The sequence below is a fragment of the Falco punctatus genome (assembly GCF_963210335.1).
Source record: "Falco punctatus genome assembly, chromosome: 13".
Classification (NCBI taxonomy): Eukaryota; Metazoa; Chordata; class Aves; order Falconiformes; family Falconidae; genus Falco; species Falco punctatus.
The window spans coordinates 18,271,125-18,298,164 of record NC_137593.1 but is presented as its reverse complement, the minus strand read 5'-3'; the positions used below and the strand labels follow the sequence as shown (position 1 = coordinate 18,298,164).

General features: G+C 44.6%; 1 protein-coding gene across 2 annotated transcripts in view; it reads right to left on the bottom strand.

Moving 5' to 3' along the window:
• Positions 1-27,040, bottom strand: part of PID1 (phosphotyrosine interaction domain containing 1) — a 150,998-nt gene that overhangs the window by 33,564 nt on the left and 90,394 nt on the right. For both annotated transcript variants that reach the window (XM_080409986.1, XM_080409987.1), the window contains one exon: positions 88-26,890. In XM_080409986.1, the coding sequence (XP_080266112.1) occupies positions 26,414-26,890 (477 nt within the window). In that variant the 3' untranslated portion in view covers positions 88-26,413. The remainder of the gene's footprint in view (positions 1-87; positions 26,891-27,040) is intronic.

Here is a 27,040-nt window from a genome sequence, read left to right as displayed (position 1 = left end):
ACAAGAACATTTTATCATAATGAATTCAGATATCTATTGCTCAGAAATCCACTGGACCAGGGTTTTTATATATATACATATACATACCTAGGGAGAAGGAGACTGGCATTATTCACAGGCACAGGTTCTTCGGTAGTTCAGGTGCTCTTCAGTATTCTTGAAAAAAGACCAGCTGCAGTACAGCAGCATCAGTCAGCCAAAAGTAGTTGGTGTCTCCGAGTAGTATGCATAGACCTTTTTTTCTCCCATCAGAAAAGAAGAAGGGGAAGAAAAAAAAATAAAAGTAAACATATGCATGTTGTGTACTTGGCCAACAAAGCCGCATTTAAATAGGTAACATTAAGAATATTAATATTTACATCCAGGTACGGAGCAGGGAGAGTTGTATGTTTCCTACACTCTCCTGAACATCACCTTCTGCCCTCATTTTACTCCAAAGCAGGGCGCTCTGGTTGGAAAGCAAAGCCCCAAGGAGCAGCACACAGAGTCAGCACAAGGCCAGCCGAGAAGGACGCGCCAGCTGAAGCTGGGAAACAGGGTCAAGATCTGCCAAACATGAAAGGGAAGACAGGGCTTTTCACCTAAATTCAAAAAAGGAGTTCAGGCAGTTTCATGCTGGATTGGGTTTTCATGCTCAGCGAGGACAGGCATCTCACCCCCCTGGCATGCAGCGACACGACCATCCAGAGCAGCAAAGCCATCTGTGACCTCCTGCCACACCACCACAGGCACGGGCACCTGCCTGCTCCTGCCTCTGACCCCTCCTGGGGTCCTGCAGGCTCACGTTTTGAAGGGAATTTACATCTTTTGGAATTTTGTTCATTTTGCATTCCTTCTTTTCCATTCTGCATTACTATAAGCAATCACCAGCCGCTTTCAGGGTTTGTTTTTCAATTCAGCACATAATTCAAGGCTTTGTACATTGGTGTTTACCTACACGCAGGTCACCTCTCAGCTGTGCAGAGAGAGGGCTTCAGCCCCTGCTCCTCTCTGCATCAGGAAAGGGGAAAGTCGCATGATGTGTGGCTGATGGCCTCTTCCCTTAGCAACACCCAAGGGTGGGAGGAAACTTGAAATGACAGTTGCCGTCTTTGCCTTTTCTGCTACCATTTCCCCTTACACATCGCAACAAATTCCAGGGGGAAAAGTATCCGTGAGCTCCCCAATCCTGTAAACATATCTTCAACCCTGCAGAGATTAAATTTGAAGAGGGAAAGGGCACAGACAGGTTATCTACTCACCCTAGAGCAGCGACCAACCTTCAACTGGAAAAGCTCAGCTGTCTGTGGACCTAGAACAACCAGAATCCAAGAGTAATAATTTGGGATACTAATTGATCTGCAGGTACCGTCTCAACTCCTCCAACACATCCTTCTAAATAATATCTGGAGACCAAGGCACGTATTTGTGCAGTGCATCGGTAATATGCAATTTATATGTATGTGTGGGAAGCTAAACACATGTGCTAATTAGCAAGTATTGATTTTAGAGGGAATTGGGTATCTAAACATTTTTTTTAAAGTCTGGCTTCAGCTGCAGTGTGCAGGATACTCTGCTCCTAATATTTAGCAATGCATAAAAAGGCTGGCTCCCGATCGCCCTGAGGACACAGAGATGATTAAAGATTATCCCAGAAACAGTTTGTTTCACTGAAAGCCAATATGCTCCAAAAGATTCTTTCCACCCACATTTCTTCTCAGCTGTCTGACACCCGTAGAGCATAAACACACACAGAGCGGGCAGGAGGCTGGCTGCAGTTTTTTGTGAGCTCAGCATTTAGATGAAACAGTTATAAAATTATTCAGTCACATTTCCAACTTAAAAACAAATAAAAAATAAAAATAAAAAAAAAAAAAAACAAACAAATATCTTTCCTCTCCCTGTAAAGCTTTCCCACCAAGCAAAGGTCTCAGTGCCCAGGTGCTGATGTGCCCATCCTTGTGGCTGCAGAGTGACCTGCCACCTCTGTGTGCTCCTGGGATTCCCATGCCCTTGAGCTCCCCACGGGTGCAAGAGCTATCCAAAGGGATTTGGGCGAGCACAGCCACAGTCTGCTCTCGCTCACTGCCTTGGGGGACGCAAGGATGCATCTCCTCCACATGTCATCTATTACTTTGGAAACTACATGCCATCTGATGGGGATTTACACACAGCCGGCTTGTTTCACTCATAGTGTGAATTAGCCTTAAATCCCCCTGTTATTTCATGTAAACACTAGCGTGATCTAGTCTGAAAGACATGCTACAGCTCCTGCTGTGCCTGAAGCAGCCCACAGCAGCCAGAGGTAGGGAGACACTCTGCCTAAAGACATGCTGAAAGAATCCTAAGCTTTGGCTCTTCAGTGGGAGTAGAAACTACCACCGAGCAATTTGTGTGTGCCCAGTGTACTCAGGTGAGCACACCGAGGAAGAAAAGGGGTTGTTATTCTGAGAAAAAAACACCATATATTCTTTCTCACCTCTCCCCAGGCTCATCCTGGAGTGGAGCTGCTGGGTTATGGCTGCTCAGCACCTGCAGCAGTTCAGGCTCTGGGCAGCAAGTCCAGCTCCGCTCCCACTGCTGCCTCCTCTCTGAACCCACAAAACTCCATCGGAGAGCAGTGCACAGCCACCACCCCGCTTTGCCATTCAAACGCACGTGCGACAGCTAAATGGGGGTGTCACCCGCGTGCTGTTGAGGCCACTTAGCGCTATGGGGAGTTCAGAGGGCTTTCCCATACGTGCCTGGCTCCAGGCTCCCGTGGAGCGCAAGACCACTCATCAGAAATGAAACACTGGGTGAGCAATATAATTTCCCTCTTTTTTTTTTTTCTTTAATGAATGCAACAATACCGGCACAGTTATGATAAAAGATTCCCTCTGGCAAAAGAATCATAAAATAGGAATATTATAAACGCTCTGTCTGCTCCGAGCTGTATATTGGTTCTGGCATCTTTTATTTTTTTTTAATTTTACTCCAAAGTACATAAACGTGGGCCAAAGCTCATGGAAGTTAGTCTATTGATCCTGAACAGCATTTGCTTCTGTGAAATGTTCATTGCAGCTCCTCCTGCTTTGTGCTTGTAGAGACAGGCAGGAAAACAGCCATAGAAAAGCAAAGATTCCTCATGCCATTGCCCCTGTCACCTCCTTAGGGGCAAGAAACACCCCTGCTCGCCTTCTTTTGATCATCTTTCCAGAACAAGTATCAGGTGTAGCCCTTCTACTTCCTACTGCAAAGCCTACCAGCAACCCAAGACCACTCAAGAGCCGGGAAGCGTGGCAGGGTTTTGCTGCACAAGAGTCATAGTTTGGAGGGATGTCAATGTAGGGTAAACAGCTCTCACAGGTTTAAATAAATTTTTATAAAAAAGTCTAAGGAAGAGCCGTGCAGTGAGGCCAGTCCTCCAGACCACACTAGGTGCTGCTGCCTGACACCCGGCCCGCAGCGCGGTGGCCGCCAGCCCCAGCCTGCCCTCCGAACGGTGCTTCCCACCGGGCAGGGGCTCGGCCTCCCCCGGCACAGGGTGGCCTTTGCTTTCCATCCATTTCTCTAGGAAAGGAAAATTATTAGAAATCAGCTTGCGAACTGAGCAGGGATGGTGAAAACTGGTGCTGCCCGTACAGCTGGAAATGGGGCTGCATGAAGAAGCGTGATGGCGACAGAAAAGGACCCGTTTCTGTCAGGGCGGGCACAGGCTTTCCTAGCATTCCCCTGCACCTGGTGACAGCAATGGTCCAAACAAATCCTTGTAACACGCACCGCAGAAACATGTCAGTGCTCCTCCACCAGAAAGATTTCCCGTGCTTAAACCGTTTGAAGCTTTCCTGGGACTGTCATTCAGTGGTGACAGCCTGCCTGTGGTTCCTGCGTACTGCTTAGGGGAGTGCTGCGCAGAGCACTGTTTTTTCTGAACATTTAAGAAAAAAAAACCCACAATCACACAGAAACTTCAAAACAGTCCCCCCGGTTTGCAAGCTTCTGGCTTTAGCAGAACACAGGAATCAATCCCAAAAGAAAATGGTAACACGGAAGGCTCCTTGACACAAGACTATTTAAAGAGTGAAATGAAAATGCTCTGATTTTTAGAGCACTGATGAATACGGGGGGCAGGGGGAAATTAGGGCCATTGAAAGCTGTGGGAGACCAGCACTTCTGAAAAACAGCCGGTTTATTGCAGTTAGGGTTATTACATTAATATTCAGCCTCAAGGCCTACATTTTGTCAGCCTGTAAATAAATCATACATATTAGAAACACTCTCCCGCAGCCATGATGCTCTGCATCAGGAGCGGGTCTGTGCACTGAGCTGGTGGCACGGCACACAGCACAGCCGTGGAGGGGAAACGGCCATACACTCAGACCATCGAAGCGCCACACTGTTCTCAAATAGCTCATCATTACATACATTTAAAAAAGTCTACTCGTTGATCAGCTGCCACGATTGCCAGGCAGGTAGAAGGTTACAATGCCATCAAGACCAACAGCCCACCTTGTGAGAGGTACAAGCACGCATCAGTGCCTGCCTGGGCTCTGCTTTACGGCTCAAACAACAGCCGGTGGCCTCGCTAGCACCAGTGCTTCCAATGCCCACGTTTCCAAAATTATGATTAAAAGTACAATTAAATGCTAGCAGCCAAATCCCACCACTCAGGAAAGTAGCAGGCAGCAGCAAAATGGCAACACACTGCTTGGCTTTAGGATAAATTGATATTATGACACTACAGATTTTCTGAAATTTTAAACATTTGATAATTTTGTGTTCTGCTTTTGCTTCTCACGGTTGCTCTAGGTTTCAGTGTATAACAGCTATAAACAGTAAAATTGCATTACAAGGTGTTGATTACTATTTGATAAAATATTCATCAAAGAAAAGCAGTAAAACAGCAGAGCCTCATAAATATTTTCCTTGAAAAGTCTTGAAAACAAAGAAAGGCAAACCAGAATTATTAATTAACAATAACAAAATTCTCAAGATAATAGAAACCAGACTTTTGTTCTGAAATCCTGCTTGTTCTGTGTCCTATAAACTCAGATTTTAAGAGCAATGTTTTCACAGCAAACTTAAAGTGAATTGTGGTTTACGTTTATGAGGCATAAAAATTAATAGACTTTTTTATGAGCACCTTTGCGTGCTCAGTCACCAGAGTTTTTGTACCGTCTTATTGTAGAAATTGAAACAATTAAGTGAAGTGGTGCCGCACCTGAAAACTTACTATGGCTCACCGAGGACAGGACTGTGGCAGGAGGACTCCCCATGGATCTGACCCTGCACGTGGAGCCAGGCACAGCTTTCACCGAAGGTAAAGGTGGCTTGACCTGCCCATGGTGCCCATTAATGAAGTGGCTCTACAAGCTGGTGCAAGGTACTGGCTAAAAAAATGCCTTGGTTTTCCAAAGGTAGGGTCTGGGTCTGCAGCAGTTGTGGTGATAAGAGAGTGCAGAGACAGGGCAGGGAAAAAACAAATTATCAGGATGTGTTGCACCCTTTGGGATGGGAGGTTAGAACAAACCGGGCAGGATGACATATGATCACCAACCTCTCATGATATAAACCCTAATAATTGAGTCTTCAAGACCCATGAGGCTGTAAACTATTCCTATTATCAATATCATGCCCCAGTGACACAGAATAAAATATTAGAGGTTAAACAACTCATACCAAGAAGAGGAGGCTGGAATATCTGCATTTTAAACAGGGTAAGGAACTAGCCACACAAAGTGCAGAGCATCTGCAGTCTTCAGTAAAGCTGAAACCTTACAGAAAAGGCCTGCAGATCAACCCCATTTCTTATCATACTTTCCTACAGCAGAACCATTCCTGTACAGGGGACCAACATTGGCTTACTTGGTTTGGGTTTTGTCTTTTTTTGTTTTGTTTAGTTAGGTTTTTTGAGCCTATCAATACTGTATAAAGGTATACCAAAACTTACCTAGAAGCAGCCCAAAATAATCATCTGCTACAATTACCAACTGTATTGATCCATCATTAACTTGCATAAAATCACTCTTGTGAGCTCTGATGAACTGTATTCACTGAAGTTGAAAACTAAAGTATCCATTTTCAGAAAAACATGCTAATAATATTCCATTGCAGTGTTGCTTTCTGTTGTTTGGCTGCTTGGGGTTTTTTAATGGACATTTATGAAATATCAGTGCCCTTTGATTACCTAATACTCTGAAATGAAAAATGTCATTTTAATGGTAACAGTCCACAGCTACTCCTGACATTGCTTCTGGGAACGATATTTATAAATTGGCCCCATCTTCTGTCTGTAGGGAGAGGGAAGAAGGGCAGACACGCTCTGATGTGCCTGTTGCCTCTGCTGGTTTGGAGAAGGGGGAATAGCAAGGGAACAGACACTGCAGTAATATTTTTTCCCTTTTGCAATACAAATCAGACACTTTTAGCATTTCATCTCTGCTGTTCTGAGGAACAATTTCAAAAGCTCGTCATTTTCCTACTAACTTTAAAACATTCCCTGTGCTTCAGAGAAACAGTGGAAATGCCCCAGTCATCAGTCTCTATTCACAGCAGTGTCTCTGGACTCTTTCAACGTGTTTAGTTTCTTCCCAAATAAAGTATCATTTTGCCTTCATCATTAATTATCCAGCTCAGGTTTTGTTTTCCTTTTTCTGCCCTGCACCAAGTATCTCTGACTTTCCATAATTTGTTGTCTTCCTTGTAGTCTTTCTAATAATCCCAGGAGAGGCTCCTCATTAATTGCTTTCAGTGTATGGACTTTGATACCCTTCCTGCAAACTCACTTGAGTTAATCCTGCTCCTGCATCCTCTTGTTAAGCAAAAGAAATCAAATATGTATGAACTATACCAAGCTTAACTTGCCCAGTTTTCACTCTGATTAAACACAAGCCATCTGAATTCCTTTTGACACAAACCCAGATGCAACCACAGCGAGGAGAGTCTTTAACCATGGGCAGAATGAAGGACATGCATGATCAGCATTTTTTCAAGGTTGGGGCCACTGGGTAAAAAAAACCCCAACAAATCAACCACAACTAAAACAAAAGACAACCCACAAAATCCCAAACCCAGAAACACCCAAACAAAACCAAGTCCAGACAAAGAAACAAAAAAACCTCTTTTGCACTTACTTGCACTCTTCTGATGACTCCAGACCTCTGCAAGATGAATAGATGACAGTGTCTTGCCCCCGAATTTCAGTGGCCCAAAGCCAGGCTCCCCAGCCTTCCACAGCACTGTCTCTCCAGCCCACTGGAATGAGCTAACAGGCACAACTCCCGTTGAGTTCATTTCCCTGGCACAGAGAACTCCCAGCCAAACCCTGCCTATGTAACATTGAATAGGCACACGTCAGCAGCGCTTGTAGTCACAGGCTCTCCCATGGAAACCATCCAGGAGATGGACCTTACAAAGCACCTGTGATGTGTGCCCACCACAGGCCTGACTCTCTTCACAGTGACATCAATCCAGAGTAGCTTCCATCAGGAGTGATATTCCAATACTAGAAAACAATGAGATATCTTATATCATCTTAATGTCTCTATATGACTAAAATACAAGTGACTTTGCATTTCCCTACATATCAGTTACGTGCTTAGCTCTTTACATTTATGGGGGTTATCATTAAAAAGCCAGGCTGTACCAACTACCCACTGCTATCCTCTTTTTCCTAGTGCTGGAACAAAACTATTTGCTCATCTTGCATCTGTAATGTTGAAAAGCAAATCATTGTAGTCTATACCTAAATATCAGGCTGAAACTTTAGAATAAGAGTTTCTTCAGTCATACTGGCTCCATCCCGTTAACCTCCGATTAGGGCAGTGCTGGTAGGTACACTGCTGTTGTCAGGCGCTGTCATCTTAATATGCAGACTACAAAACCTATCCAAAATTAGTCTGAGGTCTAAGATAGCAGACAAAACAGTCCACCTTAAAATTTGCTGAGGTATGTCAAATACACTATCACCGCATACGATTTCCCTCTGCATTACTTGAATCACAGTTTTCCAGTAATAAATAACATAGTCTTACAAATTTAAGTCCCTACTCCAAGTGCCCCTAGAAGTGCACCAACACTGGTTACCTGCCAAATCAGAGTGGGAATGGTCCTTTCCCATTCTTGACATCTCCCAGTTCACTAGGCAAATTAAATACATTGCCACAATCTTCTGCTCAGCTGCGCCGAGTGTGTATAACATGGCACTTGCTTTTCTTCTTCCCTAGTTAAATGTTTAGCTTAATGGGTCATAACAAAGAGGCATCAAACAAAGAAAAAATTAGGTTGTTGGAAACATCACTCTGCTATTTCTTAACTTTGGGTGCACTGAACACTACCTCGTTGGATATTAAGACTATCTAAGGCAGGAAAGTAGTGTAAGCACTCTACATCGCACACAGCGCACCTTACGAAAAAAAAAGTCATGTCAACTGCCCTCCCCATGGGCACTTCTGGCTCAACACGCATAGTGAAGCCTGAAAGCCTCCCCTGAGAAGTTTCACAAATGCCATAAAGCAGAAGGTCTGACGTGCGGTATGGGGTCTCCAGGCAGTGCCTGCCCTCAGTGCTCAGCTCCCACCAGCTCTGGCAGCGAGCGCCCCGGCACCGCTCCGAGGCACAGCGCACCCAGGTAACTCGCCCACCTGTATTTCAACTGCCAAGGGCAGCAGACACTTCACGACCCGCTTCCAGCGACTGAGACGCCCTGGGAAGCCAGCTAGTGGCTGTGACTTCTGGTCCTACACAGCCCTGCCCTGGCCACTCACCCGCTCTGAGACAGGGGGACACCTGCTGGGAGGATGGGTGGGCAGGAGGCCGGTGGCACTGCGCGACACAGCGGGGACACGGTCAGAGCCGCTTGCTCCTCTTCAGCCGCAAAGGAAGCCGGACTCAGCCTCTGGTTTGGTCAGCTGTAATCAACACAACATCATGTGTTTACATACACCTGGCTCTGCAAGCGCCTGCCTGCCCCCAGCCCCGGCTCGGCAGCAGGGCTGTCGGATAGCCGGGTGCCAGGGAAGCCCGCCTGCAGGCAGCCACGCTGGCGCTGGGGCCGAGGGGCAGCACCGGTGCCACCGCAGTGGCTGCCCGTGGGCTCAGGAGCAAGCAGAGAGGCTCCGAGCACCTGGGGAGAGCAACGCGGGGGGCTGCCAAAGGGGACCGGGGGGCTGAACCCTTCACAGGCCTCCTGCCCCATCATGGAGGATGATACTCTGACACCTGCGACTCGGGAAGGCAACATACTCCGCAGGCAAAACATTTGTGACGGAAATGCCGCTGGCAGCTCTTCGTAACCCCTACAAGCTGTGCAGCTATGGGCAGCACTGGCCTGGGCAGGGGGGAGCAGTGGGGGGATCCAGCCCCCACAGCCGCGGCTCCACGCAAATGACAGCGAGTGCAGGCAGCCATGGCGGCCGGCCGGGACACAGCCCAGCACTCCACCGCTGCAGGCCGGGACAGTACATGTCCCGCCGCCGCTGGTATCTATTCCAGGATGGCAAAAGGTACAAATTTGTTTCAGTAACAGTGATCTTGGCAGGAGAGAGAGGCGGCTCCAGCATGCTTTTTTATATATACATATTTTGGACTCCCACCGAGAGTTATTAGTTATTAAAAAGCAATCAAATGAGGCTGGCTTTGGAGTACATTTGTTAGCCATATGATATCAATTAAGCCCTGGTCTCCTGACTGCAAGGAACTGACATTACCTCATACACAAGCAGAGTTTAATTCCTTCTCTCCTTCTGCCCCTCTTTGAAGTTGGTAACGCCAAATATCTCCCACATTCCCAGGGAAACGCTGCAGTTATCCTGAATATGTGGATGCCTTCAATTTGTAATTAATAGAGCTACATCTCAAATGCTTTTGCTGGAGTACGCAGCAGTGCTGAAGGATTGGCTTGGCCGTACAGTGCTAAAAAGTGTGGTTAGCAGTCGGTGCACCGAGTGAAGCGGGGCCAGCCAGCTGAGCAGCTGCCCACCGGGTCCCTGGGAGACACACAGGTGAGGAGTTATGCCGCTTGTTAATTACCACAGATAGCAAGGGTGTTCGTTGCTCACAATGGGTTGCCGCTAAGGGCAAACCTGTCTCCTCTCCATGCTTTGCAAAGCCTAACGCTGCCAGCACTCGCTCCCACATTGTGGGCCGAGGCAGCCGCGCCGCTGTTAGCAGCATCATGTATGGAAGCTGACTGCAGAGCCGGAGGCCATAAACAGGACAGCGAGCAAGTAGAATGTAGCTGCAGCTTTTGCAACTATGAATAAAATTAATATAATCTACTAGCTCCTACAGAGCTATGAAGTGAGTTGGAAGTTTCCACCCTCTCACATTGGAGAGGAGTTTGTATCTCCAACACCACACTTGACACCAACTGGAAACCCTAACAGAAGGGTTAAGACTTGTATTGATGATATGATGTTATATCAACAGATTTCTACATCTCCCAAATAAGCCTCATTTAGATTTCACTCCAGATCTATCTGTTTGCTTAACAGGCATGGCCTGGAAATGCTGCTGTGATACCGAGCATCAGGACATTGCCCTCTGGTACCTCTGTGGTTGTTAAAATGTCCTGTACGCACCCACTCCAGCAAAGTGATATCAGAATCTACACAGAATATTTTGTAGACAAAAGAACTGCTACAGTGAATGCTGTATTTCCTTTTCAAGGCAATCTTATCTCTTCGTGGCTTGTTTTTATCAAGCTTGCCCATTTTAATACCAATGATGCAATTTAAGACTAAAACAGGGAGAATACTTTTGTCAGCCAAGCTGGAAGAGGTTTTGTATCTGTAGTGCAAAATACATACATAGATATACACTCTACCAGAGTGAAAAATAACAAACAATTGCTAAATTAATTGAAACTAATATATTCCAGATTAACAGTTCTCTTGCCAATTAGTGAAAAAATACCCATTATCAATTGCAATGAATGAAAATAGTTTTGTTACAGTTACGTCAAATATACAGATATTTTTATGAGTGAGAAAACTACCATAAAAAAAACCTTACTACAAAACATTCCAGTTCAAAACATGGGTATTCAAGGTTGTGAACTGTGGGTTTAAGGGCAGACTTGTTAAAAGCAACAAAGCATTGTGCAACCTTTTTGTAGTTGTGTAAAGGAGCTGTACTCTACACATAAACCTGTGTACCTGGCATGACCTGTCACAAGATTTTATAAATATATATATATAAATATGTATTTTTATGTGTATTATGCATATTATTTATATAAAATTAATACTTGTTGGAAATTATTTAGCTTCTGCTCTACAGTTCAGTTGCAGCATCTTCCTGTTTCTATGACCCGAGATGATTTACTGCCAGGACAGTGCACTGTAGGGGAACACCTACAAAATTTTAGACAGATTCACCACACTCTAGACAAGAATTACCAATATGTCACATGTTCATTATTTCCATCAGCTAGGATCAGGGCTCAAGCATTGCATTTGAGGTTTGTTGTTGGTAAAAGGATTGCGTTTCACAGTCATAAACAAAGTAACTATTTGCAAATCCTACCTTTCCGAGGCCTGTTTTGAAGGGATTGTCACTTCCCCTTCAGGTCCAGTTCCAGGGCTGAGGTAATATTTATGGCTTTGATAAGGTTTCACGCAACTGGACAGAAGCTAAAGAGGAGACATTCCTGGCTGAAGGGATCCAGCTGTCAAACAAAACACCGAGACCAGACAAACCAGGGATGCAGCTGTTTTTACCTTCTCCTGTAACACCTTGCACTTTAAAAAGCCTTTTCCATCATGACCCACAGGATGATGCTCATCTGCACCTTCGCCACAACATATTCTCAGAGGCAGGTCACAGAATCCTCAGAACTGGGCATAACCAAGGGTTCCATGATCTCAGCTGTAACTGCTGTTGCATCAAAAGCTGGCATCCCAGAGCACAGCAACGCAGAGGATGAAAGTTTCCCCATTTCCTACTGTCATAGAGATTTTAAGGAGGGGGTTTCTCTTGAACCTGAGAGGTGATGTTCAAACAAAATTTAGGTCAAGTGCCAGTAGTATCCATGGTGCCCAAGGGAGGAGGCAAAGGCACAGTCCCATCGCTGTGGGACCCACAGCGAACACCAACGGCCCTTGGCCACACTCCCATGACCCAAATAGAGAGCCCAGACCCGGCATGGGACAGCAAGCGTAGTGTACAGGAAAAGTGAGATGTGCAACGAAAGGCAATCTGTTCTGGGGGAGTTGGTTTGTTTGATAGGAAAGGTCAGCTTAAGGGGGAGATAAAACAGAGAATACGAGAGGACACAGCAGTCGTAGAGGTTGCTGACACCTGTGTTTGAGCAAGGAAACTGAAGAAGCTCCACAATCCCAAATGCAGAAAACTTGAGTGAGAAAACCATGGAGGAGTCAACAGGCCAAGTAATGGTACCAACCGAAAGCAGCTTTCAGCAAAACCATGGACCTCTGCCCCAGCTCAACTCATTATTACATTATCTCAGTTTCTGGGTTTCCTCCCCCTGACATAAACTTATTCAAGCCAGGTCTACTTTTACGTTATATTTTTGGCTGGTATTCAGTTATCCCCACCATCAGTCTGGTCTCTTTCCCAGCCACATCTTGACTCCCTCATTTGTTACCTGCCCTCAGCTGTTACAAATAGCAGCGGGGCTTACAGAGACAGCAGGAGCCCCCATGCAAAGCCCTCTGGCATTCCTTGAGTGCTTAATACCATGCACTCACCAAACAGATGTGCGTAATCAGCGTGTCTGCCACTCACTGGCAAAATAAAGCTGAGTTAAAGTTGTCCAAATAGCCTTATATCTGACATTTCTGAACTTTAGAGTGCTTGACTTTCTCAAGTCAATGTAAAAAAATCTTGAAGGACAAGAATATTTGTCACCAAGGGGAGGGCGTTAGGAAGAATCCTCAGTCAGCCTCAGGAAGCAGCATTGCCCCAAAACACACTGCCCTCCAGTCTCCAGGTGCTTGTGGCCATATTTCTGCTACTGATGCTCACTGAGCATGAGAAACTGCTAACAAACCACCAGGTTTTCAAATGCTCTGGGTGATTTAAAATTTCTCCACTGGTGCAAGTCAACAGCAGTCTCCCCAGTACCAAGGCAGAGGATCTGCCTGGAGTGGAAGCACCACTCTAAGAGAAATGTCGAGACTTTTACTGCAACACAGATTGAGTGGTTGGTCCCTATTACAAACTTGGAGACCTATAGGAAGGAAATGAAATTCAGCCACGACATGCTAAGTTTTCAGACTGGGGCATACACAAGCACAAGAGCACGTATTCAGTTGCATAAATAATGGAAGAACAGGAAAGAATGGGGTGATTCTGCCCATTAACACTGCATCAGAGTGGAGAATTGTGCACAGGGGAGCAAACAGATTTTAAACAGTTTTAAAGATTTACTACTGACTTCTTTAAAAGTTGCACAGCATGTGCATAACCTATTAGTTCATTGCCATGTTACCGTTGCATTCAATAGCTTAATAGGGTTCACATACAAATTAGGACTTTCCACAGAAAACGAGAACATCAGATGGTCCTGAATGAGATAAATTGGTTTAAAAAGTTGTAAACACTCATATTTTAGGTCAGACTCATGAGACTGGAGAAAAAAATCCTCCAATGGGCAGGTATAGGATTACAAGACCATCACTTGTAGCCTGGAGCACAAGCCACTTTCAAAGACCTGATGACACACAAAACAGAACACTGCTCTGCCTGGTGTGGTAATTCCCAGTTACTGGAGACTCATATTACATTTTACCATGTCTTCTTACATTTACATCTGAGAAAAATAGTATTTGCTATCCTTGAAGTGCACACAAGAATTTTTGGCTGCTAACCCATCTAAATGTGAAATTGCACAGCTTGCCTTGGGTTTTCTCCTGGAATTATCCTGCCTGTTCCCGGCGCCTCTGAGCTGCTTCCAGACGAGTATTCCTGATTCCGTGGAGCTGATGGTGAAGCACAGCACACAGTCTTGAAGCTGTGGTTAACCAATAAACAATTCAGCAAATTGCTACCACTGTCTCAATACTTCTAAAGGCATTAATCTGCACCCCAACATTATTGTTATTACCTTCCCTGATAACAGCCAAAATCCAGTGCCTTGAAGCCCACCTATTCACATGCTTTCAGTGGGGCCCATGGGCTCTCAACCTAAGCACTGAAAATCAGAGGTGGGACTAACCTCGTTAAACCTCTCTTTTGACCTCCTTAACAAATACTTTCTATACTTTTTATTTTTAGCCTTTGATACTGGCACTGCCACCCGCCCATCCAAAGATATTCTGAGAAGGAAGCAGGGATGGAGGGCTCCAAGGAGCCTTTAACCCTGTCCCTCTGCAGCCCCACTGGTCCATTTGACCACAAACTCAGCGATGGTTCACCACTCCGTCATCTCCTCTTTGTCACCGATGGCATCCAGCCTGCCCTCGGCAAGCCAGCACAGCAGTGGCAGTGGCAGGAAGGATGGCTCACTGCTGGCCATCCCAAGGACAGGAGCATTGGCGGAACGAGGGCAGGAGCCAGTTCAGCACTGTTGTGCCTTTGGCTGTTGCAAATGCTTCTGGAACATGCCTGGACAACAGGTCCCCTAGGAAGCACCAAGTAAGATCAAGGTGGGATGGGGAGAGTGGGGAGGGAATGTAATACCTACTTTTGGATGTTAAAAAAAAAAAAATCACAACATTGGCAAGGACAAATACTTGATCGGAGGTTTGCAAGAGAGCAAATTATATTTTTAAAGCTGGCACGAAGCTTGCCCTTTGCCCCACTGGATCCCACCCAACACCAGCTGAAATCATTTGCCAGTGGCTTGCACTTGGGCTTTCATGTAAGTCAACACTTTACACAAAAACTCACAGTGCAAAATTACCCAATAGATCTATTTGTAATAAGTGCCTTTCTATAAAAAGCTGAGCAAATAAGCCCTTATATTTTTAGGAGTATTTTAAATGTTTACTATAAAATTCTATTATGTATTAAACTTAATTACCCAAATTAAATTCTCAATTATTGTACCTGTGTGTGCCATTTTATTTTTTGCTTCACTAATGCCAGATAGTATAGCTATTCATTTTCATTTTGAAATTTTGATTGCATTTATTCAGTTACTTCGTGTTGGTGGTGAACTATTGATAGAACCTGGTTAAGCTTTACTCTCACTGACAGAGGCCGCATGGGCTATGTACTGCCGGTTGTGGCTGGCAACACGCACTGGGACTGTTTTTGAAGAAAGGCTGCAGTGATCAAATGGGACTGAAAAGTAGTGTCTGCTAGGATCTAATGATGAATCAAAAGCAGATTTCCATTTCAGAGCCAAATCTTTCTTGAAACCAGGTTTTCAGAGATGAAAACATTACATCACCTTCTGGGGAAAGGGAAAGGATACAATCAGAAATTTTAAGGCAAATAAGCCTCATAGTTTGCCAAGCATATGGCAGCTGATGATTACTTTTATTTATGCATTTATGGAACATCTTTTACATTTTTATATCAAGCATAATAACATCCTCCCCCATGCCCTGAGCCTCCAATATATTAAACTACTGAAACAGAAAGTTACATTGTTATTTTGTTTTGAAAACTGAGTTACCTGTTTCTCTAAACATTCTAACAGGCATGTATTTTCTGGTAAACTTAATGATGAGCTCTGCTAGCGATACAAATAATATGAGCATAATTCACTGCAAAGAGACCACTTCATTTACTCTTTGTAGTAGCTGAAAAATCCAGGCATGAAATCATGTTTTCCAGCTATGCTTTTTTGTTATATTTATGGTCTCTTTGGTAAAATCAAAGGAATGCACTTCTGTGTAAGGGGCATAGTTTGAATGGCACAGTAACCATCATGCCATAAAATTTTGAGCTGGGCTGCTTGATTACAAAAGCATGTCCTCACTCCAGCCTTAGCACAATGCAGCTGCCTAAATCACTGGGAGTTTAAAATTGGAGTCACTTGAGAACTAAAATTGCACGTAATGGCAAAATGGTAGACGGTATTAAGCCTGGGCTGCCAATTTCAGAGCAATTTCTAGAAGTCTGAGAGCTTATTGATAAAATTATGGGATGTAGAACACACAGCACTCATTAAACTCATTTTCTTTTGCTTGCATCATGAGATTTTTTTATCTTGGCACTTTTCTGTGGGACTCCTTGCATTTAGAAACAGGTACCAACAAAAGCGCATGGGTGAACAAGATTTTGAGGAATGCAGCCTTTAACTTCTGCTGGTTTTCTCCTGAGATCCACTCTCTGGTACCACATGTTCATTTATTACTGTGTTAGACAAAACCTTGCATTCTGTACTTGCTTAAAAATGTTCATGATGTGACAACCCCATATAAATTTTCAAGTAGGTAACGACACGCTAACGCAATGACCACCCTCCTTTTCCTTTTAGATGACGTGCTGCAGTATGGCATCCCAGAAACCATCCGTCAGGTAAGGGCCTGGGGCTTACAACATCTGGTACCTCATGCTGACACAGGGCAGCAACATACGGAGGTTGAGCACTGCTGTGACCGCCAGGTTCTGTGCAGTAGGCACCAAGGTAAGGTTTTTTCCACAAGTCCCCCACCTGTTTTTTATGCTTACGCTTATCCATACCGTGTCTCAGTTTTGGCAGTGGAGCCACCTCTGATCGCATCATTTCTGGCAGGTGGATGGGGAGCTGGCCTTCCCCCACCATGTCGCTCTCCCCTGGGAGCATGCAGCAGAAAGACCTGACAAGGTGACGGTTCATCACACACTAAAACCCATGATAATTGCATTGTTATAATAAACTACAGGGGCTTTTGTCTTGTATTTCTCATTCTCCTCCACAGAAGCACACAGACCATGTAAGCTGTCAAGGATGCCAAGGATGACAGATATTGCGGCTCAATAAAACTCAGTAAAAGCAGGTTTAATAACACGATTTTGCTGCTTTTCTGAACTACAAATACTAAATAGCCCTAAATCTTTTTCTCAAGGTAATTCCCAGATTTTCAAAAGACAGCTAAGACGAGACCCCTCCACCCAAATATTACCTGCTGAAAACACACTCAATACATTTGAGTTTTATCAGACATATATCAGAAAAATGCTGTGGCTATTAGTACAGAGCTAATGTCTAACCATTGCCTCCTCAGGGTGACAGCTCAGAGACCAGGTCTCCTGTCAAAGCATCAGTTACCTCCCATGCAGGGAGGTTTCTGCAGGGTAAAAGCCAGTGCAGAATCTGTCCTCCATCACTCCTCATAACAACTCACATGGCTTCCACAGGAGAGGCAGTTTAAGGATTACCAGACACCATTAGAAGTCTGCTTCTCCTGTTTTCCCTGTACTATTTAACCCTAATCCCTGTTGCCAACAAAATATCAGCAAATTCAATAGCTTCCAAAAATCCTGTGATAACCATGTGACACCTGCAACAATCCAAGGACAAGGAACAGAGCTTGCAGAGTGGTCCTCCTTCCTTACAACCTCAAAACTGTTTAATTAGGAAATGAGTGGAAAGCCACTGCAGAACCAAAGCATCACGGGGAAATAAGGATACTACACTCTTTCCTTTTCAGCGGCTAAATGACCGTAGATTTTTTTCCACATTTGCAGCTATTGTTTCTCTCATTTTTATTAACTCTTGGTGTACATCAGATCAGACCATTCTGATTTCCACCTGCATGAAAGTTACATACATCTTGCATGATCTGACATCACTTAACCTACAGGATTAGAGTTAATTCTGTTTTACTTAATTAACTCTGCTGGACTGATCACACTTACTTCTCTCTCCAGCTAAGATGCATGCAGCTGCTCATCTAAAGCATACAAATTATCTCATAGCCTAGTTATGCTGCTGACACGAGGTCATGAAAAATGTGCCAACAAAACAGAATCCCCAGTGCTCCAGCAGACAACAACGAACCTCATATTTCACTATAACTTGGCAATTAAGTCGGAAGAAATACCTCGGGAGAGGAGCTATTCTCCAGGATTTCAAGCAGAACAAACCGCTGCTGATGAATTAGCTGAGACCCACTGCGGCGCACAGGCAAAACGTGAACCACGCTGAAACTCTTTGTTATTAATGTTTCTCATGGCATAAATCAGGATTTCTGTAAGTAAGGCACAGGGAATGCAGTGACCTGCTGCACGAGACCATGCTGCCTTAGGAAAGCTCGGCACAATTCAGCGTCGCTTCAGCCTGCAAACCAATGCAGCGCTACCAGCCCACCGGTCAGTCCGGCCCGTGGCTCGACCGAGCTGCAGGAGCACCCCACAGGAGCACCCCACAGGAGCAGCGTGCCCACCAGTGGCTGCTGTCCCAGAGACGTGTGTGTCAGACGGGACCACCAGTCCTGTCCCATGCCACCACCCTGACATCAAGATTTCAGTGACCCGAGGCTGTATGGACGGGGTTCCCCTACTGCATGCACACCAGCAGAGACCTGTAACAAGTCAATTAGCAAGCACTGGGCAAGTAGTGTCGGTCATCCTTCTGCAGAGTGCAGGAAGGAGACTGTGGCCTTTCCCACTCTGCTCAGCACACACTAACTGGTAGGAAAAGATGTATTTTTCTGACAGGTCACACACATTTAATCAGAGCATGCTACCTGCAGAAGACACTGCGAAGGCCCAGGGAGCAGAGCAGGGTTCATTGGAAGTGACAGTGACCTCCTCCCAGGGACACCGAGGCCAGGCATGGCAGGATGGCCGAGCAGGGATTACGCAGCACCTCCCACAGCAGACCTGGCTCCAGCTCATCCTGGGCCATTCCTTCCCTACCGAATAGCAAAGACTATTAGAAACAGGGAGATGCAAACACCTTTTCTTTGCGTGGCCAGAGTTGACTTGAACAAACACAAAGAAATCCACCTGGAAACCTCAGAGATGATCAGTCCGCAACCCGTTTAGGAGAGCCTGGGTAGATGTGAAGCACAGTCTATTAGTCAAGCTTCATTTCATATTTCACCTGTTTCTGCACTGGGATAGGCCTGACATCTTTTATGGATATAAAAATATCCCACAGTTGACTATATCATCATTTAACTTTGTTTTTCCTTTCTAGAGGAGTTTCCTTTGAAGTTCCTCTGTGTATTTCATTATTGTCTTGGGATCTGGAAAAGCTGTTGTTACTTGAAACCACCAGATCTGGTATCCATTAAAGATGAGACCGAGCCAGGGAGCACCGGCATGGTACTGAGCACTCCGCCACAACAATTTAACCCAACTGTGCAAGAAAACCTTGATTAAATATATACTCAATAATATGTCTAAAACTATTCCTGCTATCTCTAAATGAGAGGTAACTAATTTGAGATAGCAGTAACTTACTTTTTCACATGCACACGGCCCTTATCAACTTTGAAAAATTACTTGCTTTCCAAGAATGAAATCCACTCCCATCTGTTGTTCCAGAAAATCTATAGGGCCCACAGAAAAACATACCAGCCACATTATGCATTATTCATAGGATTATAATGTTTCCTCTCTTTCCAAGAGCGCTACAATTTACAGGAAAATAACAGAGAATGTAATGCACAGCACAAATCAAAGCACAACAGATAACATTTACTAGTGCTATCTTCCTGCTCTGAGGGTAGAAGCTGAGAAAGGACAGCGATGCTCCAGTCCACGCAGTAATAGCCCCCTGCCCGTGAAAGGGATGTGTGGACGCTGTACCACACGACATGCAGAGTAACTAAACTGCACTCCTCTGCCACCGGAGCTGGGCTGCTTCTAAGGGCATGTTTTCAATAGATGCTTTCACCTTGCCAATGTATGTGCACAAACAAGTAGTGGGTGAGCAGTTTTCTCCTGATGAGAAAACATTAACAGCCTTTTCAGATACACCTTCCACCTCAGACATTAAAGAAAAAAGAACAAACACCGTCCAGACATGCCTTCCCATCTTTCTAGCAATAATTGGAAATCATGCCTCCTGCCGACACAACCTAGAATATTCCTGTGCCAGAATATTCCTGTGCTAGAATATTCCTGTGCCAGGCTCGGGCTTCGCCTCCTTAGGCTGCTAGCACAGCGTTAGGATTATCTTCACATAAGGACCTGCTCAGTAGATGTAGAGATTGTTAGTCCAAGTATCCTTGATGCTTCCTTAGCTGTACATTAGAAACTTATTTTCTCATTTCCAGTTTTGCTGAAGAGTTCGCAGCAACCTGTATCTCTTGCTGAGATACAAGACTTGAAGCTCCTCTCCCTTTCAGTGGGGTAAATCAGGTATGTAACTATTTGAATTAATTCAACCAGCCGCTGGAAAATGAGAATGAGTGGAGACAGTGCCACCTGAGGAGCCCACCAAGCACCCTGTGACAGGCACATCCCACCAGAACACAGCCACTCGCTGCTGCTGCGCACCCCACGAAGCCCCGGCACTGGGCAGGTGTCCAGCCTGCACAAACCCAACTACCTCCAGGCACCATCCCCAGCCCCGTCGCTGCCATGGAAGCTGAGCACATCACATTTATTCATTCCAGTGAAGACTTTTCTATCACTCGGCTGTGCTAGGGATCTCTGCTGAACCGATCACAGAAAGCTTTCCAGCAGCTTATGCTCACTCCTCAGTCTTCACTGAACCGTTTGCTTTGGAGAAGCCCTTCAAAGAATGATGGACTACCCAGGTTTTCACATACCCAGCTCAGGCTCAGACAGCAAAAATCTCAGCTGGCCACCTCCATTATCCCGTAGACACACACTTCCCTGCTGGGGCCCTGCCGTGCCCTTCCAGCCCCCGCACAGTTTTAGCAGCCCACGACTTTAATCCATTCACAGCACATGGTCAGCACATGCACCATGTCTGTGCTTCCAGCATGTTTCAAAACCCTTTTCAGGGAAGGCACTGCAGAAGACAAGATAACATCTCTCCACACATACAATGGTTTTCAAGAAATCGTTGTCTCTGCTTTAACAGCCCTGATCAAAACCAATTACAATCCCAAGTGAAGAAACTGTCATAGCACTTACGATGAATTACTGCCACACAAGAGAGGTCTTCCCAAGCTTCAAGCTTAGCCTGTGCAATGTAGCTATAAAAATTCCAACCAACAGCCTGACACACTTTCTCACAGCCTCCTGCAGCCCCCCAGCAACTCCCCTGCCCCAGCCCAGGCTCCTGCAAGCACCATGCCCCTGGCACAGCCCCCCTGCAGCCACGGGGGCACCAGCTGACCCCCGGCTTTCCCCAGCCTGGCTCTGGGGCAGTGGAGAAGTCATGTCATGGAGATAAATAAGCCTTGGGGCAACGGGTAAAAGCAGCCCATGGTGACCAATTGCACAATGAAAGGCAAGAAGCATTTTAACGGACTTTTAACAAAAAGGGACCTTTTAACAAAACACCCTGTATCTGTTTAAAATTACCTTATAAAATAGGTGTAATGACCGTCTCTATTTTCACAAAAGGAGATATTCTCTTCCTGTAAATGGCTGGCAGACTGAACACTCTCGTCTATAGGATAACAACCACATATTTAAGCTATCACTTCCCAATTATACACAACTTAATAACTCACTGCCACAGGGAAAAACGAGCCCAGTTATACATCATTGTTACAGGAGCTAAATGGACATAGAGCAGGCCAGCTCTGGTGGTAAATGGTAAATAATGCATATAGTATATAAAACTTTGCAAGTAGATAGACAAGTTAATTTGCTTCCCACTAAAGCAAAATGACTTTTAAGAAGTAAACCATTTATCTCAACACTAACATGCAAGATTGCCTTCACACATACATCTACAATTGCATATATCCATCATACAGAAAATATTTATTGACAAGCATCATGTTTCAAGATGTGTCTATGTGCATGTGTATGTATATATATGCATACATATTTCTACACAGATAATCTTCCAATTTAAATAAAATTCACTGTGAATACATGGATATTGAAGTCTCAAAGCATCCAAGAATAACATATATGTAAAGTTTCCTAAGAGACTGATATAGGGTTGCCTCTGTGTCAAAGGCACACACAAATCACATGGCATTTATTTGCACATCTTAGGAAAATTAAATGCAATTCATTGGCAATATCCAACTGCTTTTCCATGTAAAAATGAGGCCGCTCACTACTAGAAAGTTAGGTTGTAGAACCAGCTGCAGATGGTTGGGGTTTTTTGTTTGGTTGTGGTTTGGGTGACTTTTACAAACAAAACAAAACATTACACTGTTCTTCGGGGCCTTTATGTTTAAAACATGAAAGAAATGACTCTCTGCTTTTCTCCATTTCCACAGGCAAAAACCCCCATATACATCTAAGTAATTCTCAAGCAACATGTGCTTGCTAGTGCAGCATGTTGCTCTCCCCATAGCACAACTGCTCCTGAGCTACAATCATTCACTCACAGCTCCACTGAAGACTTGGTGGAATGGAAGATATTTAGACTTTAGGCCTTGAAAACTGAACAAACTTACTCCACATAGAGTAACAGTTACTTTCTTTTTTTCTTAAGGTAGTTAGAAAAACTTGTAAAATTCACCTTGACAAAACATCGGTGATATTGCATATTGATGTTGAGGTGGAATGACCTAAACGTTCTCCACTTTTTCTGCAGTTCTAGTAACATGAACATTCGACCCTTTTCTACTCTCCCTACACACAGAAGAGGGAAAGAAATCCCTCATGTGTTTTTCTGGCTGATGCCAAAGGAACTCGTCAACCCACAGCGGGATGCAGTGAGATCCAGAACTGGGCTCTTTGTAGTTGAAAAGGAAAGCCTTTAGCCAACTGGAAGTGACTTCTGATGGAAACGTTATGATTTTCCTTTTCCAACAAATTAATTGAAGGAAACGTTTTAACTTGATGTTTCATTCTGGTATCTATTGGCAACTGATAATCAGTGATAACTGATACACTTGCAGCTTTGGAGTAAAAGCTTTTCTCCTTCATGCAAATGGCATCACACATTTGGTATTGATAACGCAAAGGGATATGGCCTGAATCCCAAACTATCTAAGGATCCAAACTCATGATACTGGTTATTTTTCAAGTCTCATGTTTTCTAACACAGACTGCAGTTCACATTCCCTCATATTCCCTTGCATGTTTGAACACTTAGAAAATCGCTGGTTTGTGTTTCAAAGGGTCTGAGTTTCTAATCACAAGGTCTAGAATCTTCTCCTTTTTATTTTTATCATTCAAAGTTCTCATGTACTCTACAGCCTCCAAATGCTGAGGAATTATTGCAGATGCCACGATACAAATTATCTTTGTGAGAACTCGCCAACCCACTGTAATTCGGTGCAAGGCCAGCAAGGGCTGCACATACAGCAGCCACCTCCCATAATGGTCCCTTTAGGGTCCTAATCAGCACCTAGGAACAGAGTTCCAGATGCACATAGGCCACTACCAAACAGGCAAGCCCTGTGTTTCCAAAAGCACCTATTTCTGACACCAAGCCATGAAACAAGACAGTCCAAAACCACAACCGAGTACTCTGCATCCCCATCACTGAGCGAGTTCACCGTAGTGCTGCTAACATCAACACACGATGCCCTGACATGGAGCATCACCGCAGACAACGGTCTGCAGGTAACAACAGCTTAAAAATCACACTCCCAGGTAGCTGTGGGCTACAGCAGGGAGTAGCGCCATAGCCCAGGGCTCTTGCTGGCAGATGCTGCCAGTCACAGACATGACAAGGGGAACAGAGAGACAGCACTTCAGGGTGTAAAAGTAAAAGCACATTGAAGCAACCTTTTCCACTTCTGTCGGTTTCAGTGTGTTAATTCCAAATAAAGCCAGCATGGTTTAAAGAAATTTAGACAGTCCTTAACAAATAAATAAATAGGGAAGAAGAAAAACCCCAGCAAGGGTATTCTTTGTATAACCCACGCCTGCAGGTGACTTAGAAAGATAGGATCTTTTCAGCAGATCCCAGCATGTCAGAGGAAAGACCATGATTAAAAGCAAAATAATGTTGACATTTCTGTCCAGATGTGCTCTGGCCTGGACCGCTTGGTGAAAAGGGCAAGCTGCGTCAGTCAGAAGGGTCACACTCACCCCCCCACTGCAAGAACACCCCACACCTCTAAGTATTTGCTCCAGAAGTGAAAATCCCAAACCCAAATCATCCGCCGTAGTCCTCCCTGCTGGTAGCTCCCTTCTCCCCCTCCCACACTTGAGCAGCCCTAGGTTAAGGGCTGGGACTCAGAAGGAAACCTCTCCGTGGTCAGCAGGGACATCTGGCTGAGAGGATGTAACAGGGGACTTCACACGCTGATTCACAGCAGCTTTGGTGGCAGAGCATCCAAACAAGTAAAGAAACTAACACATGATTACAGCTCTGAACAAAAAAAAAAAAAAAAAAAAAAAAAAGTTGAATGAAGTTTTGCCTAATTCTGCCTTTGGTCAAAAAGACAGATACAGACATGGCAGGACTCAGACTTCTTTTTTTGTTGTTGTTGTGACCACCCTATAGCCCATACATGACCCTTTGCTTCCAAATGAGCACTGTGGGAAGAAAAAAATAAATCATTTTTAGAGCCATATTTGTAAAGAGTAGATTATCCAAAGATTCAGAAAGAAACTTTCTGGAAGCTGTCAGCCTGGTATTTTATTCCCCATGCCACCATCTAATGTCATGCGTGAGCCATTCTGCCACCTCCGTAAGCAGGGCAAGATACTGCTCTCACCCAGAATCGCTCATTTCAGCTGGCCAAGCGGGGGTGGGGGAGTATCTCTGCCACCTCCTGCAAAGCAGAAATTATAAATCATGTCCACACAGAGCAAAATTAAAAAAAAAATATCTCACAGTCATAATTTACCTAAATATTTAAAAGAAAATAATTTAAAAATGTTAGAGGTAGGACTCATGGAGACTGATGTAATACTAAATAGAAATGTTAACATTTTCATTCCACTAAATGAAATAAACACAGAACCCACAGACATAAAAAGACATGAAAAACCCGCACAGTTTGCATTGGAAAGACAGCTTAAAACTCCCAAGCTTTAACTCAAAACATTATTTTTTTTTATTAAAGTATGAATGCATTTATGCTGGAGAACAGTTTACATACATTGTAATGCAACAAGCGTATTTTCAAGAGGTGTGGGCCCTCCTCAATGTCTCCCATGCTCAATCTATACGCTTTAACACTGGACTCACACATACGCTCTCACATACAAACACAGACCCACAAAACACAGACACAGAGCTATCTGCTTTGATTAGCTTTCTTTTAAGGCTTCTGTAAGGTGCCCTAGTGCCCCTAACATTACCATAATTACAAACAAAATTGTACAAAGGAGCAGCATTACTTGCAAACTATCGATCTGCTCTCGGCTTTAAAAAACGTCAAGTGAAACAAGTTTTTCCTTTTATTTGAGTTTTATTAAACATCTGCATTTAAGAAAGGCATGACTCTGTATATCTGTGAACAAGGAAAGATATGGGAATCTTAACATGAGCTTCTCAACCAGAACAGATGTTCAAACCTGACTCCTAAGGGACTGTTTCCTTTGATCTTTTCAGTAACGCAGCCCTGGCTGTGCGACGAGGCACCACCAGCTCTATCCCACCAGGGCCACTCGGCCAGCAATGTGGAGACCGGTGACACGGAGTTGAGGCTACCATACTCATATCACTTCAGACCTGAGGTTGATGAGAAGTCACAGTTCAAATGCTGACAGACCCAAGTGTCCCTCAACTCTTACCAGTGGGCCCTCCTCCTGCAAAGCACATGAGGGTTGGAACACGCACAGGTAATGGTGCTGGCTCGCTGTACCCCTAGCCGTCACGGAGAATTTTTGCCCACCCCTTTTTGGTATCCTGCAGTATATAGTCTGAAACTGCAACTACTGGTGTTGGGTGAAAGACGTGGCAGCAGGTATATTAAGAAAATAAGTACAATGAATAAAATAAAGGATAGCATATGATATAATGTGTACATACAAGCATCTTCTTTCATTTTTTTATTTGTGAAATGTGAATTAACTGCAGAATGCCAGGCCATTAGTCTAAAAGGCTATGTATGGATGTCTTAGCCTACATACGGTCAAAGGTTTTTTGTGATGCATCACAGAGAAAGATTCTTCGGGAACCATTAGGGCTTTCCAGGTTTACTTGCTCTTGTGCATCAGCATCAGCCCCCAGCTAGGAACTCCGCAGAAGCAACTAATAAAATTGCCTGACCAGTCTTGTAAGACAAACAGGAATGAGTCTACTTCATTGGTATGCACCTGAACTACAGAGATGAGAAAGGGACAGTGATGGGTGGGTGAGAGAGTTGGGGGAGGGAGCTTTTTTCCTCACTTTTACAACAGCAGCAGATTTCAATGTAACGTAATTACTTTAATGATGCATATCTGTAGGTACTGAATTGCTCTTTTGATTTAAAAAGCTGGTCAGACAAGTGTTTGGCAGTCCTTTCATTCCCCAGTTTCAATTGTTGTATTCATCTATCAGGTCTCATTCCCTAGGCCATTTCTGCCTTTGCTGAACCGCGAATGAGTTCAGTCAGCCATCATCAGATTCAAATTCATGAGACACTTCCTCTGATGAGCTGTTCCTGTGGATCCGGCCATCGCTTTTCATGCTGTGAAAAGTCTTCTTAAAGGCCTCCATCATGGCATGGGCCAGCTTCTTGGCCTCCAGCTTGCTCTCACACTCTACAGCATGGCAGTCCATCTGGTAGGACAAGTCATCGTTGATCTCCCGATAGACCCAAGCAAAGATGTTTGGGCTGACGTTGTGGTCAGCAGTGCAGTAGGCTATACGTGCTACCTGAAAGGTATCCATGTGGACTGTTGCCTCACCTTTGAGGTCCAGATGATGCAGCCAGACTTGGAAAGGGCGAATTTCCAGAAGGGCATTAGCTGGGTAAATATCCTCCCTGGCGAGCGTGTGCTTCTTCCATAATTCAATGACTGGTTTCTCCGTGCAGCCTGACAAAAATTGCATCCCTGTTGTGGAAACCTTACCCAAATACGTAACCTGCAAAGAAGAGCAAAGATAGGTGAAGCACAGGTGGCCGACTCCGGTGTTGCTTTCTGCCATTCCAGGGAACTTTCCTTTATTCAGAAAATAAAAGCATCCCCACATACAAACTCCCCAATTTCCCCATCATTTCCAGTAAAACAGTTT